This window comes from Aulonocara stuartgranti, assembly GCF_965226115.1.
Source record: "Aulonocara stuartgranti genome assembly, chromosome: 4".
In the NCBI taxonomy this organism is placed as follows: domain Eukaryota; kingdom Metazoa; phylum Chordata; class Actinopteri; order Cichliformes; family Cichlidae; genus Aulonocara; species Aulonocara stuartgranti.
In genome coordinates, this window is record NC_138942.1 from 8,803,689 (window position 1) to 8,818,097 (window position 14,409).

The window sequence follows — 14,409 nt, forward strand, 5'->3', positions numbered from 1 at the left end:
GTGAAGGTTAAGCATAAAAATATCAGCTACAGAGATACCTGCAGCACTTCTCCAGGATATTAAACACCTGTCTGAAGCATTGTTCACACGCAATATAAAACATAAATAAAAGTAAAAATAGGGTAATGACACCATCCATTGTTACTGGCTTCCTCAATTAGTCTTATGCAATTAAGATGGTGCTTTAATGAAATGAAGGAGCTTTCCATGAACTATAAAGCAACTGTGGACAACTTACACTCATTTATAGATCAGCGTAGGCTGTTTTACTGGCATTCCTCCTTCAAACACAAACAACACTACTGGCTGAGGAGTAATTCATTAAAATGGTTTATTTACATTTTGAGCACAACGCCGTTTTCTAGTTCTGTAACTCTTGCTGATAAAACTGCCAAACTGACAGCAGATTTACACTGTGGCAATAACAGGTGCAGTTTTGAGTTGTCTATTCCACTAAAAATACCACGCCAAATACTTAATGACCCCACCACGCATTGCACCCTGTGGTCTGACACCAAAATATCACAGTTACACAAAGCAAAATCATGTTGTGAAGGTCTACAGAGGGATTGCTGCTTGTGCTAGTCTTTCTGGCACCATTAATAGGAGCCTTCACTACAAGACAAAGAAACATGTGGCTTAAATTGTACAATATTAAAACGAAACATTTCAAACCGTGAGCTGACAAAAACTGCATTTCATAACTTCTCACAATGCTAAAGGAGAAAAAAAAACTTTACATGAAAATAATTTCACAATTGTCAGAAATTTCTTGTCTCTTTACACACCTCGATTGGCTGAAACAAATACAAGAAATATTCCAATTTGTGTAAAAAGCATAATGAAAGAGAAACCGTTTTATACAATCAAGATAGGGTGAAACAACGACACCATGCTGCGTTTGGCAGGGACACTGAAAAAGCCTAGCTTATACAACAATTACTCTCATTACATTTTGTCATTCAAATAAAAGAAGACATTATTCATAATTTTTCTAAAAGTAAACAACCTATAACTCGTGCTTAAATGTTTAATGTACTTGAAAAAAAAAGAAAAAAGATCTATTAATTATAAGGAGAACCATTAAAAAAAAGAGTAAGTGCCAATTCTGTTTCAAAAGAAAACCTTCCAAGACCAACTGCCTTCCCTATTGTGTGAAAGTGAGAAATTTTTTTTACATAGAAAAAGAAACAAACTGTACAGGCACACTATGTGTGGAGAGAAAAATGAATCAAGAAATTCTCTAACATAATATGAAACCCAACAAAGAAGGAAGTGGCTGAAGTACTCGATGACTCTTTTCACATAGGCGATGCTACATCCATTTCCAAAGTGAGTGAATCTGCAGATTAAATAAATAAACAAGAATAAAGCAATTAATATTTCAGCCGAATGAAGTACATTTATGCTTAACGATTAGGTCTTATAGTAAGAACATCTTTTGAACATAAAGACATTTTGGCAAGTCCTTTCAAAGGGTCTGACACATGGTTGTAAAGATAAATAAGTGTTTGGGGGAGGAGGTAAAGCCCTGGAAATGTACAAATACAAATGTGTGTGTTTGTAGTACATGTAAGTAGACTCACCCATATGCCCTGGAGTAGCTTCTGCTTCGTTGTGCATCAGGGAGTCAAGGGTCCGGGGTGACATGGGGAACAGGTCACTGGTGTTTCCAGAGTTTGTGCTGTGAAAAACAAACAGAGTAAAGAGCATAATATTAAGTACTATGCCTGGCGATGGCTACACAAATCAAATATGAAATACTATCTGTGGTAAGAAAAGTGATGAGGAAATGTGATGCAGCTATCAGAAGTTAAAAAAAGGAGCTGTGATTCTGCTTTGATAAACAAAAGATTGGTTATTGAGTAAATAAGTCACTCCTGTCTCATCTCACTCTGGCAGATGATTTAGCATTGCCTGTGCACACAATCACTGCAAAAGAGCAGGGCAAGGGATTTTGTTTTTAAATGTATATAAACAGCATAGGTCATTAAATGCATTTTTTTTTTTGCTTTAAATCAGGCAGTACTGTGCTCAACTGAACAGAAGGCAAACTGAACGGATGTTAATGACAACTAAGGATCAAGTGGATCGAACAGGCCAGAGTCTTTTGTTAAGGCTTCACAAAAAACAAAGTCCCCTTTTTGTCTTTTTTCTCCCACCAAACTCACTTCAGCCGTGTCCATTTTATCATGGAACTGATTTTGAATGTTTTACCTTTTTATATTATTTGAATCACTTGTCACTCAAACTATTATGACATCTAATTCGGACCGTTTAAGCCCCACAAAATAATGTGGATGAGGAATGATAAAGAAATGCCTGCAGGAAACAAGAGTATGGGGTGAAATAAGTGAAAGACTAATGAAAGGCAGGGAGCTACTTTTGTATTAGAACTAGGAACAATGTCTGTATGTTGGACTCAAAAATAGGAATTATGTAGGTGAAATTACTACCCATCAAACACACAAAGTGACAAAATGCACACACAGCCCTACATGCCAACTCCCCCCGAGTGGCCTACCCTGGGAATCCGTTCCCAAGCAGTTCACTGTCCGGCAAGTCCATGAAGACGGAGGGACACCTACGGAGACAGGTCAGGATCTCACTGAGCAAACCTCACCATCAAACCTACTAATACAAGGCGGATGACCCGTTTCTACATTCCCCTCGTGTCAGTCAACCTCACTCTATAAAACTCACCTGCAGCTAACGTCCAACTCCTCTGCCTTTCTCATTTGTGCTCATCTCAGACATTCAGGAAAGATTTGATGATCGTCAATAAATATTAATCGTGAATACCAAAAATTCTAAAATGGGAATTCCATTCATGTTGTTTCCCTGCTAACTGGTAGAATTACAAATTTAGAAGTTTAAAATGCTTCTTTGTGCTTCCTTTCGTTCATCCTTAAGACTTTAATGTATATTTTGAGGTCTAAATATGGTCTAATAAACAGCAACATCAGTTGTGATTAGGGATGGGTATTGTTTAGATTTTGCCCCACTGTTATCAGTACAGTGAACACCTCTTTGAAGCGAATGCTCTAAACCCTAACCATTTGAGATTAATATTAATAAACAAATCTACGATTACACAGTTAGCTGGGTTGTGGTTCCTTTTTACAACTTCTCCATTATTCTATACTGAGTTATAATGAACTCTATATGTGAGCTCTTTGCTGCTGATGTATTGGCATATCTGCTTTCTTGTACTTACGGTAATGAGCACTTTCCATATCATTTCTAGTGAAAACGAATGCTTACATTTCCCACCCCCATCACTAATACTCTATCTGTGGGTGTGTGTGCACAGTTCTGGGGCTTCCCCTGCCCTTCATTTATAGATTCCAAGGAAGAGAGCTCTCTTCTCGCTTGGGACTACAACACATGATAATCTCTCCAGAGAGAAGAACTGACAACATTACAGGTTGTTGATACTTTACGCTCAGCACTGGTGCCCATTTAATACCATATTTTGGTACCCATCCCTATATATGATAAGAGAAAAATCCATACTAAATATTTGGAAATGGCCAGTGAGTCAGATGATGGCGTACAGAAAGTGTGAGACATGGCTATTCGCATGTCGAAAATGAAAATAAATTACTTTCACATGTGCTCAGTGAATACACAGCCAGATGGCCCATGTACAAAGTCAGTCTAAGCCAGTTCCCTACAGAATCTAATACCTGGGTTCACAACCCTTTTCCTGAACATTATGATTCCTCCTTCCTCCTTCTCACACTGAGAGTTAAAACCTCTATGTTGTTTTTTTTTCCTGAACATTTGATTAACATTTGCCACATGAAACAGTCTGAATCTGTGTCTTAATCAGGAACACTCAGTCTTCACAAAAGAAAACATCAACAGGAAGTACAAAGAACTAATATAAGCGTTGGCCACTGTTTGGCATGCGACCATCCTGTAAATATTATCATTCTGAGATACGGAAGAAGGGAGTGGAAGATACTTACGGGGTAACGCAGATGAACTTTGTCTTCAAATAAGGCTGAATAGCTGTTAGGGAAAAAAATTGGAGAAAATAATGAGTACTATTAAAAACAAAACAAATAAAAAAAAACCTAAAAAACACTTGCAATGCTGTTATAAACATACTGAGCAATATGTTTGAGTTTCTTTTTAACTAAATAAAGACTATGAAGAACAAGGCAGTAACTTACTGCTCGTTGAGTCTCCTCCCATCTCGGCTTCAGGAGCTGCTTCTGGCCTGCAGTATTTCCCAAAGGCTTCCTCTTTGGGAATCTCAGGATATAGGTAGACAAGAGGTGAAACCAGGATATTGGTGGCATCCATAATCTTGTAGCCCATGATGATGTCAGCAAACGACATGCTGTTGAGCTGCTGCTTGGTGTAAGGCTCCACTGACTGGATCTGGGTCTTTCCTATATAAACACAAAAAAGTTCAACATCACAACAAAAAGAGCACATGAAAAAAAAAAAAGATCATCAAAACAGCATGAAGTTCTGAAATACTCACCACTGATGTCTTTCTCTACCCATGTAAAGGTGATGCCCCCCTCCTTGCTGCTCTCGCTGAAGCGCAGCAGAAAGGTACCGGGAGGTTTTGGACTCAGAATAGCTCTCTCTCTCTCCTTACTGATAAAACCCATGATATACCTGTAGACATATGAAGAAATGAAAATACTCTTAACCCTGTAACACCAAGTTTGTAATATTTAAAACATGAGTTTTTCAGATTTCTTTTTGTCAGAAAAACCTAAATAAATTGCACAAAAACACCAGCTATATTAAAAAAAGATACCAATTAAAACATGTATGCACTAATTTATAATTAATATTTTTGTTTAAATGTGTCATAAGGTTAAATGATACACTCCAGTATCAAACATTTTGAATTTTCTGGCAATTATTTCATGGTTCAGGCTTTACGGCTAAAAGAAAGTCTCTTCCATGTCAAGAAATTTTCTAATATGAAAGGAAGGTAAAAGGCTTGACTGTAAACAAAGCATGACGTCTCACCCTTCATTCCACAGTGCAAGAATGTACTTTTTCACCAGGTCAATAATGTTGTCAAGCCACACCCAGAAGGAGAAGCCTTTGCCTGCCATGTTTTCCTGTGAAGTGGAAGAAAGAAAAAAAAACTCATACAAAACAATAAAATATCACTAACAATAACGCTGAACAATTTAGTGCCATTTGTTGTAGTACCTTGCAGAACTTGGCCCAGGTGATTTGGCATCCAGAGTAGTTGACACATGGTCCTATATAGATAATTAAAGAATTAAATCAGATTCATAAAGAATCGTGAAAAACTAAAAAGACTTTGATATTTTAGGGCTTGTCATCAAACCTAGTAATTTCTCAGCCAATGTGGTGAGCTGTTCAATGGTCAGGCCTCTCTTGGTGGTGGAAGAGAACTGCCAGCTCAACACCTCAGCCACCTGGTCCCATGTCCCCACTGGAGGTTTGGTGAAGAAGTTCACGTTCTGTGCAAAGAACCACCAAGGCAAAATGTTATGAAAACATACACATTTCCTACTTTCTACTCAAACAGATCTTCAACTCCATTGAGTTAAGATCCACCTCATGCAGAGTTTAGTCCCTTTCCACCAGAGGGTGCTGTCTTACCTTTGGGTGGTTAGTGAGCATGTTGTACCACAGGATTGAAGCCCAGGCATTTGGCATCTGGCAGATGTTTGATATAACTACCACAGGCAGGGAATGGGTCTGCAAAAACATGGTGTGTGTAACAAAAAAACAACATCCATCATCCAAATGTTATTTATACATGATATTGTTTGTCATATATTTTATTAGCTATTAAAAAAAAAAAATAGACTTAAAAGTTAATTTAATTTTAAATTAGGATTAACGCATTACTAAAGGAGCTGCAAATTCAAATATTATGATTCTCTAACAAATCACCATTTGCATCAGCGTAAATCTTCAGTGCCAGTGACCCTGCCATTAACTGTGGGCAGGTCAAAAAAAGGGCAAACAGAAGAAATTTTGTGTTTTCAGAATCAGTCCCTGTAGAAGCAGTGTTGATGAAGGTGACTGGAGGCGGACGACTTCATAAATGACTAACTTGTCTGGTGACTAACTTTGTATTGGGTGTCATATAACGAAACTGCATTGTGCTTCGGGAGTGTTTCGAATTTTGCGGATTATTAGTGTTGCTTGGGTTAATAACGAAAGCAGAAATATGCTCCATTTCATGACACACAGTGGCAGTACTCACCTCCAGATCTATCTTCAGGCCCTGGTGATAGACCTCTGTTTCAAACGTGATAAGATGCAGTTCCTCAGTGACAATCAGAGAGGCCTAGAAAACAAAAAACAACCTACTTAAATCTCTTTATAAAACTATATGTATACGAGATAAAGAGGCCTGTTAATTACAGGTTAAAGCAGAATTTTTCACATGCTAAATACAGTTAAGATTCTGTAACGAGCGGATTGTTCACTACATTACACAAGTCCAACAAGAAATAGGACTTACGTCGCTATTGGTCCGTCCACCATTACCACACCTTTGTTCTCGCAGGGTCTGCAACAAACAGGAAGTCAGTGCTCCGCAGAAGGCCTTTATCAGATTACTTCATAGCTTTCAACCGGTAAAACGTTTGACTCACCAAGTGTTTAAACTCTGCTGACAGGCTACCATTGTTGGACTCCTCCATGTTCATAACTTTTGTGTTAGTACCGAGGATGTTAAACTTTCGTGATCTAGTAAAATCATAGTAGAGCACAAAGTAAGAACCTTTTCTAAAATACTACACATTAAAAGCTCTGAGGTTTGAAAGTTTGTTTTTAAAGTCTTACCCTCGAATTGCAGCCACATCACCAGATTCCCTGAAAAATAGAGATGCAATGAGTAAAGCAGTACATTTGCTTTGTCTTTCTATCCAAGTGATCAAAACTTAACAGAAATGTTGGATGATAAAAATATATAAATAAACTCACTTATCAATGCAAACTTTAATTTTCAGCTGGTAATTGAGCTCAGGAAACTTTACCAGTAACCTTTAAAATTTTGAGAAAAGAGACAAGACAGAACAAATTCATCCACTCATTAAAATGACTGTTCCACTTCCCGTTATACAGGACACAAAAAATGTTGCAATAAAATGTATAATCCCAAGTATAAAAATGTACAATCCGGTGTTGTAATCCTGATTCTCACCTGACTTTATTTGTGAACTGCACGCCTGTTTTGATAACCAGAGGTCTGTCCGGATGCATGGGCATGCAAGGCTGTCTTTCAACCACAAAAGCACTATGACACAAAAGCATCACATCAATACATGATGAGCAGTGTTAAAGGTATAAGTTCCCTAAGTAGTAATTTTAAATGTTTCTGAAATTTCACATTTACAATATAAAAACTGTGAGAGACTATGGGAAGCCTTAAACAAGTCAATAACTTAAATCCATGCAGATCAAGTTAAGACAAAAATCTAAGTAGATAAACATCAAATGTACCTCTTCATTAGGTTTCTGAACAAGTCCACAATTTTCTCCTCAAGTGCGGGCCGGTGCTGAATGATGGGGTCTCCTTTGTAGGACACCTTCTGTTGGAGCTCTTCCAGCTTCTTGATTTGCTGACGAATTTGGAGCTGGGACTCAGCCAAGGATGTAATCCTGATTAAAGTAATAATACAAATTGCAAATCAGACACTTGTCTATATGAAGGGAGTAAGAAGAGCAGAGACCAAAGTCCACAGTCACTTGGCCAGAATCATTAATTTATGATGTGAAACCTACTGTGAACATATCTAATAATAGACAGTCAATGATTAATCTCTGCACCAGTTTCCAAGTTTACCAAGTTTCAAGGCGATCGAGACAGATGTTTGGAGGGCCTCCAATACAAGCAATCTGCTGTCTCCTCTTCCAGTCAGCCAGTTCTTCATCTGTCAGGTTCTTCTGTACATAGTCCATGGCAGTCAACAAGCCTCCCATCTCCGTAACAATTTGCTATAACAAAGCAAACACAGCACACATTAAACATTGGCATAAAGAGTTATAATCCATCTGTGGTCCAAACTTTGTACCACTGTTAAAGATTCAAACAATGGCTGTGTTAATATTCAGGTTTAAGACCAAGATTATTCTTTACCATCATTCAGCTAAACATTTAGATGTTTCCAACTATTTATTTATAAGTGACTTATGTATGTATGTATGTATGTATGTATGTATGTATGTATGTATGTATATATATGTATATATTGTACTATTCTTAGTTAGCGTATTGTCTGTCTTGTCTTAATGTTGGTTTAAAATGGAGCACTGTAACAAAAAATAATTTCCCCCAGGGATCAATAAAGTATTCTGATTCTGATTCTGATTTATCAATCTTGCATTTATAATTTTTAGCCAAATTTCTATTTTCACCATTGATGAATGTAACTAGCAGTAGTTGCTTGTTCAGTACACTGCTGTCTGGCAAAATTTAATGGTCAACATATGTGCAGCATGCACAACTAAGGGACATTTGGTTTCACAGATGCAATGCCACATCTATTGCTTTTTGTGCTAGCCAGCAAACTTAAACTGGGTGTGCCAGCTTAAGTCCAGAGGTGTTGTTTCATTTCGATCTAATTACTTCCTAAAATGCCTCTTTATACATTTTTGCACGCCCTGAAATGTACAAATACAAAGGTTTCCCTTTATAAGGCATTATAATGTGTTTCGAATATCCTTGTTTTATAGATGTTACCTAAAGCACTTGACATAACACATGCTTAAAATCAATAAAGTTTAAAAACCCACCCTCCTGAGCTGATCCAGGGCGCTCAGCATCTGCTCGAGCTGGGCCATCTTCTGCCTCGTTGCAGCTGCCTGGCTATTTCCATTTAGATCCTGGGACAACTCTGGGAAGAAGGTGAACAGGTCACCGTTAAATTAACTTTTAGCTGTTAATACAGGCAACACAGCTAAGAAAATTACATCAAAAACATAATAAGGTAATTATACCTCCTTGGCTTTTTAGGGTCTTGTAATTGAAATCAAAGTCATCTTGCAAGTTTTCAAGCATTTTCATCTTCTGTTCCATATCCTGTGGAGAAATGGGTGATAATGTACATACATTTATGCCAAGAAAGACCAATTACGTAAATATGCAGTAAGTGACTCTTTAATGAGAACTAACCTGGACCCGCTTCCTGATGTCTTGAAGATTGTGCTCCAGTATCTGCTGCTTCTCTGTCACTACTGTTCCAGTGGGATGGGCTGCCTGGCCATCCTGCAAGAGAATAAAAGATATACTACGTAGAGCCATTGTACTAACTATATACACCATAAAGTCTGAAGCTAGGTCAATATTGCTGTATGAACCTGTGTAGCAGAGGTGGCAGTCTGCAGCAGCCTCTGTTCTTCCCACAAACAGCGGGCAACAATGCGAGCAATATCCATCGGTTTCTCCAAGTACTTGCTCTGCAGATGCTGTTTAATCCTGCGGAGGTTATGCTGGTAGAGCACGTTGTTCTCCTGCAGGAAACGGCTGTACTGCTGATCTATTTCTCCCAAGAGGTTGTGGAACACCAGTGTAGCATGTGACTCCTTATTGGCAGCGTAAGCCCTTGTAAACGACAGGTAAAGTGATCAGTATGTGCTCATTTCTAATTTTTCCTCATACATTTAGGTCAAACTCATCCCCATTTGCCACAAGAATGAGTACTCGGGTTAACAAGCATACTGACACATTATATCAGAGTGCCCCGATTCCTGTGGTGGTGTTATAAGGAAAGAAGAGGGTGATAATGAATAAATAAAAACATTTTTAAAGCCAAAAAACATTTTGGAAATCATAATGAGTGGCCATCTCCCAATCCAAAGGGAGAGAAAATTACATGAATTAAAATGTAATTTCACAACAGAGCCTAGAAATGTAATTTTTATTTATTTATTAACCTTTATTTAACCAGGAAGATCCCATTGAGATTAAAAACCTCTTTTTCAAGGGAGACCTGGCCAAGATAGGCAGCAGCAGATGTCTCACAGTTACAGAAATTACTCAAACACAGGCAGCAACAACACACATGCAACAATAAGTGAAAGAATACAATTATTTCTTACCAGTCCTGACTCTCAATCCAAGGCGCAAGAAACTGTCGTAACTCCATGGGGAAGCTGTCACTGTACAAGTGGTAGAGTTGCTCCAGGTACCTGGTCTCCAGCTGCTGTAACTGGTTCCACTGGGCCATCTTGACACTCACCTCCTTTGGCCTACATAAAAAATATGAGTGAGACAACATAAATTCTCCAAAAATTCTATGAAAATACAAACTGATAATACATACTGCCACAGTTCCTGATAGAATCAGGAAAAATTAACTGTAGGGAAATAGCTAAATATCAAGTTTTCTCTGAAAACGATGTCAGGCCCATACAAGCTTCCTATTCAGTACAGTCACTTCCTGTTCACCGAAACACTACGCCTCCACCAAGAAATTTAGGCCAACATGAACAGCTGTCAACTCCCCGAGCAGACAGGAGTTAATGATCTTTGGTGGTAATTTTGTCTCGAAGGTATGTCACTGCGCTTTCTGTACTTTGCAATTTGAGTAATAGTGTTTCATTTATTTTCAATCAATCACCTGATATCAGATAACTCTTATCTAGGTTATGTAACTATAACTTTTCCATCAGATCCACTTGAGCGGTTCTCCTAGCCTTCTCACATTTTCAGCTAAAGGTTACATCATTCCCTGAAGAATTTTCTACTGTACACTAACAATAACCAGACATTCAATAAATCAAAAAGGAAGCCATTTCCTTTGTTTAATCCTTACATAACATGTTGGATAGTGTTGCAGTAACATCATTCCACTGAATGTGTGTACTGTGTTCTCTAATACACCTAAAGTTCGACTTTAAATATAGGCAGAGACGTTTAACAAAGCTTTCATGCTTGGTAGCTGCTGACACAGAAATGTACTTGACAAAAAACAAAACTTCACTTTCTGTTTCCAAATGTAAAGATTTTCTCCTGCTGACAAAGCATAGCACCGAAATAATGCTGTTCATGTCTGAACAGGTCAAAACACTGACCTGAATTTCCATCTGTCAAGGTATTAGCATTATTCAAATCAACACTACATAGGTTCCATATTCATACACATGGAGGTGAGTGCCTTCTCAAAAGCGTCATTTTAAAACACCAACAGAAAGTGGATTTCCCAACATTCACTGAAATTAGTGTTCAAGGAAAGCCACTAGTTTCGGTAAAACCCCCCAAAAAACAAAATCACTAATATGCTCACTAACGCTCACTAATATTGTGTTGCTATTTTAAGCAGTGAAGGCACATAATTAACTGTCCCACAAATGTTGCATTTTTCATATGACCAATGTTCCTCTTCCCACATCATATGAAAAAGATGCATTCATCCATGGTGTAGATTTCTGGGCATGTAAAAACCCTGAGAGAATCAAACCAAAGAATAGGCAAGTCTTTATCAGCTCAATAAACAACAACAACAACAACAATAAAACAGTATTTCAAGTTAACCATGACCCTTAGGCACAGTTGTAAGTTTATTGTGTAACCTACTTATCCTGTTTCTCCTGAAATGGCTGGACTATTTTGACATTTACTAAGCCCTTCTGTGAGATCTCTGCAGAATTATACGTGTGCAGTTACAGAAATAGTTGTGTTTTATTTTTAATCAAGAGTAACTTTAGACAAGCAGCTTGTTTATGTCAGATGAAAGGAATCCATAAAGTCTAAACAACTCATCTGTTGGTTGCATAACTTAGACATTTTGCTTAGGTCTCACACATTTTGTGTTCCTTTTCTTTTCACACCTCTATCAATGTCTGAGCTTTAAAACTAAATCTAAAGCTCTCAAATTAAAATCCACAACTCAGAATTAGTTATCATAAATAAACCTGTCTACCCAGCTTGTCCACTGCCCTATGCTCGGAAGTAAGTGGCACAAACAGTGCCAAGCAAAGTGCCATTCATTAAAACTCATACCTATGATATTCCAGGAAGCACTTCCTTGAGACAACAACGAGAAACAGTAAGCATGTCAACCTTCACTGGCAGTGGATGAAAACAATAGTACAACTACATGTGTTATTAGGCAAAAAAAAAAATACTGATTGATTATGATGTGCGTCCATATTCAAAACTCGTCAAAAGTTAATAATCTGCTAACTCACTGTCCCCAATTAAAGCCTAATTTATTGAATGCAAGCCTTGAATCATAAGGCTAGGTAGTGGGTGTGCTGTCCAACTGATGGCATGGTGATGGGCGTGACAGCTTAAAGAAAACAGAAAGAACTGAACTGAATTTTCCTCGGTCCAAAGGGGCATCCCGTTAAAGCCCACCTTCCCTTTTTAAAGCATATCAGATGTACTCCCATTATTAAACGAGGCGTTAGAGAGTAGACGAGAAAAACAGAGCACACAAACACAAAAACTCTTAAATATTACGTCTGTAATATACATTTTACAAGAAACGAGCAGAACTGTAACACACTTAAAAACGTTATTACCACTTTAATAAATTATATATCACTGTGAGCAGAGGGGGTTTCTCCAACGTGAATAACTAAGAACCTATAAAGTACTGCAAGTCTACCCCAGCAGCGTTATCGATATTAGAAGTAGACGTGCATTAACATTACGTTAAAAATATAAAATTTACACCAAAAGCAGAAGTCGATTTATATTTGCTTACCTGGCTCGATGCCACTTATTTAGAAAGTTTCTCCGCCAAAACAGTAACCCTTCTCATAAAACACACTGACGATAACGGTCAGTGGCAACTTTCGTAAAGATTTTACCCACAAAAACGAGGGAAAGAGCTCGAAAAAAACCCCGTAAGTCTTTATATTCTCTTCCCAACACGAGAAACGCTTCTTCGTCGCGAGTACGGATCTTTCAGTCAACCCATCCCCTACATTGCAGACTTTCCAGCCAGCCAAACTCCTTAAACTATTTTACTGACATTTCCAGCCGCCAATAGTGGTCTTCAACTCTGCTGTCACCAATCACAATGCAGCTTATAAGCAAAGGAGGCGGGACACTAGCTTGAGGTTGGTTGAGGAGGTCCGCTGTATCGCTGTCGCAACTGAGCTGTTCTTCTGTGAACACCCTCCCCCGGGTAAGCCATAGAGTAGACGTTTACGCTGGGTAGCACCGGAGGGAGCACAAACATTTTCACGGAACAGCCAGCCTAGAAGTCATCTGAATTACCGGCAGTGCCGACGTCATCGAGAGTTTAATAACACAAGAGCGCTTCATTATTTACCTTTAGTTATAATTCAACCCTCTGGTCACGGTAGGTGAAGGAACACAAATAAACTTATAAACTGACAAACAAGACAACATTATCAGCCAGGTTCGTAAGAATGATGCCAGGCACTAAATATTATTTAGTAAGGCGTTTATTTATATTGAATTTGTTAGGCATAAAAAGCCTTAAACACAACATAATCAGTCAAGCGTCATTATTTGAATATAAATCAGTAACACCAAGCGTAATATTATGTCACATAAGGTTGCAGTAATGTTGAAGCTCATTTTCTGAATAACCAGCAGCTTAAAACAAGACAAAATAAACAGGGTGACAAAAACACACATTTCTTCTAAAGGAACCAGCGAGTATTATGGATAAAGCACAGGTTGTCTTTGCCAATAAAATAAAATAAAATACAAAAAAATAAAAAGTAAAATAAACAAAAGGCTAATGCTATGAAAATAACATGCCCATGTGAATTCACAGGCCAACGGCTGATTTCTTTATTGTTTTTTGTGATTTCAGCTTCATGCTTGAGTACGTGACATGCACATACGTGTCACCATTTAGTAGTCTCTCCCTTCCTTACATAGACCCCCCCTTCCCCCCCCCTTTGTCTTTCCCAATGTTCTCTGGTTTGTGCAGTGCTCTGACCAAGCACTCTCCTTAATTGTATTTCCCCGCCCATTGATTACTTTAATGGTGGTCGATGCTACACAGTAGGCCTCTGCGTGTGTGTCTGCACCACATCAAGGTCATTCAAGTCTCCAGGGAGGCAAAATGGAAGACATACATTCACCTTGTTGTTGTCTGGAGAGCGATATGCTCGGCCTTACAAAATCAGAAGACTGACTGTGCATTGCCATACCAGTTTACATTCATTACTGCTTGGTTGTTTTCTCCATCTTATGCCAACCAAATTGTATAATTTACGACCAGATTTTCGTAGTTTTTTGCTTTGGATGTTCCTGTAATAGTTCAGCTTCTCCATATTACATACAGCGGTCATTAAACTGTCATCTCGCGTCTCTCTAGACCATCTTTTTTTCTGTCTGTAATTACTTTGAGAAATTTTAATAGTGTGATGAGCTGTGACCATGGTGATACAGTCTTTTTCATCTCCCCTTTGCGCAGCAGTGCAATATGTGCAGCTTAGTGAGAACGTGTTCAG

At 38.2% G+C, this 14,409-nt stretch overlaps 1 protein-coding gene across 2 annotated transcripts; it reads right to left on the reverse strand.

Moving 5' to 3' along the window:
* Positions 1-307: 307 nt before the first annotated feature.
* On the reverse strand, positions 308-12,948 carry stat3 (signal transducer and activator of transcription 3 (acute-phase response factor)). 2 transcript variants are annotated; one of them, XM_082529445.1, is made up of 24 exons: positions 12,678-12,948; positions 10,066-10,215; positions 9,325-9,568; positions 9,140-9,232; positions 8,965-9,046; positions 8,761-8,861; positions 7,811-7,962; positions 7,468-7,626; positions 7,169-7,261; positions 6,949-7,008; positions 6,808-6,837; positions 6,618-6,711; positions 6,485-6,532; positions 6,224-6,307; positions 5,611-5,709; positions 5,333-5,468; positions 5,191-5,243; positions 5,002-5,096; positions 4,499-4,638; positions 4,182-4,403; positions 3,975-4,017; positions 2,525-2,584; positions 1,587-1,684; positions 308-1,342 (listed from the first exon to the last, which is right to left on the reverse strand). In XM_082529445.1, exons 2-24 carry the CDS (start codon positions 10,191-10,193, stop codon positions 1,302-1,304), a joined length of 2,355 nt encoding a protein of 784 aa, XP_082385571.1. In that variant the 5' UTR covers positions 10,194-10,215; positions 12,678-12,948; the 3' UTR covers positions 308-1,301. The 2 variants fall into 2 exon arrangements, with proteins under 2 accessions (XP_082385571.1, XP_082385572.1); XM_082529446.1 differs by lacking the exon at positions 2,525-2,584.
* Positions 12,949-14,409: the final 1,461 nt, after the last annotated feature.

Excerpts from the sequence above, each read along its gene's own strand:
- stat3 (XM_082529445.1), bottom strand. The coding sequence starts at position 10,193 with ATGGCCCAGTGGAACCAGTTACAGCAGCTGGAGACCAGGTACCTGGAG. Across the intron at positions 8,862-8,964 it reads GACCCTAAAAAGCCAAGGAG|AGTTGTCCCAGGATCTAAAT; the intron begins GTATAATTACCT and ends CCTTCTTCCCAG. Across the intron at positions 7,963-8,760 it reads CCCTGGATCAGCTCAGGAGG|CAAATTGTTACGGAGATGGG; the intron begins GTGGGTTTTTAA and ends GCTTTGTTATAG.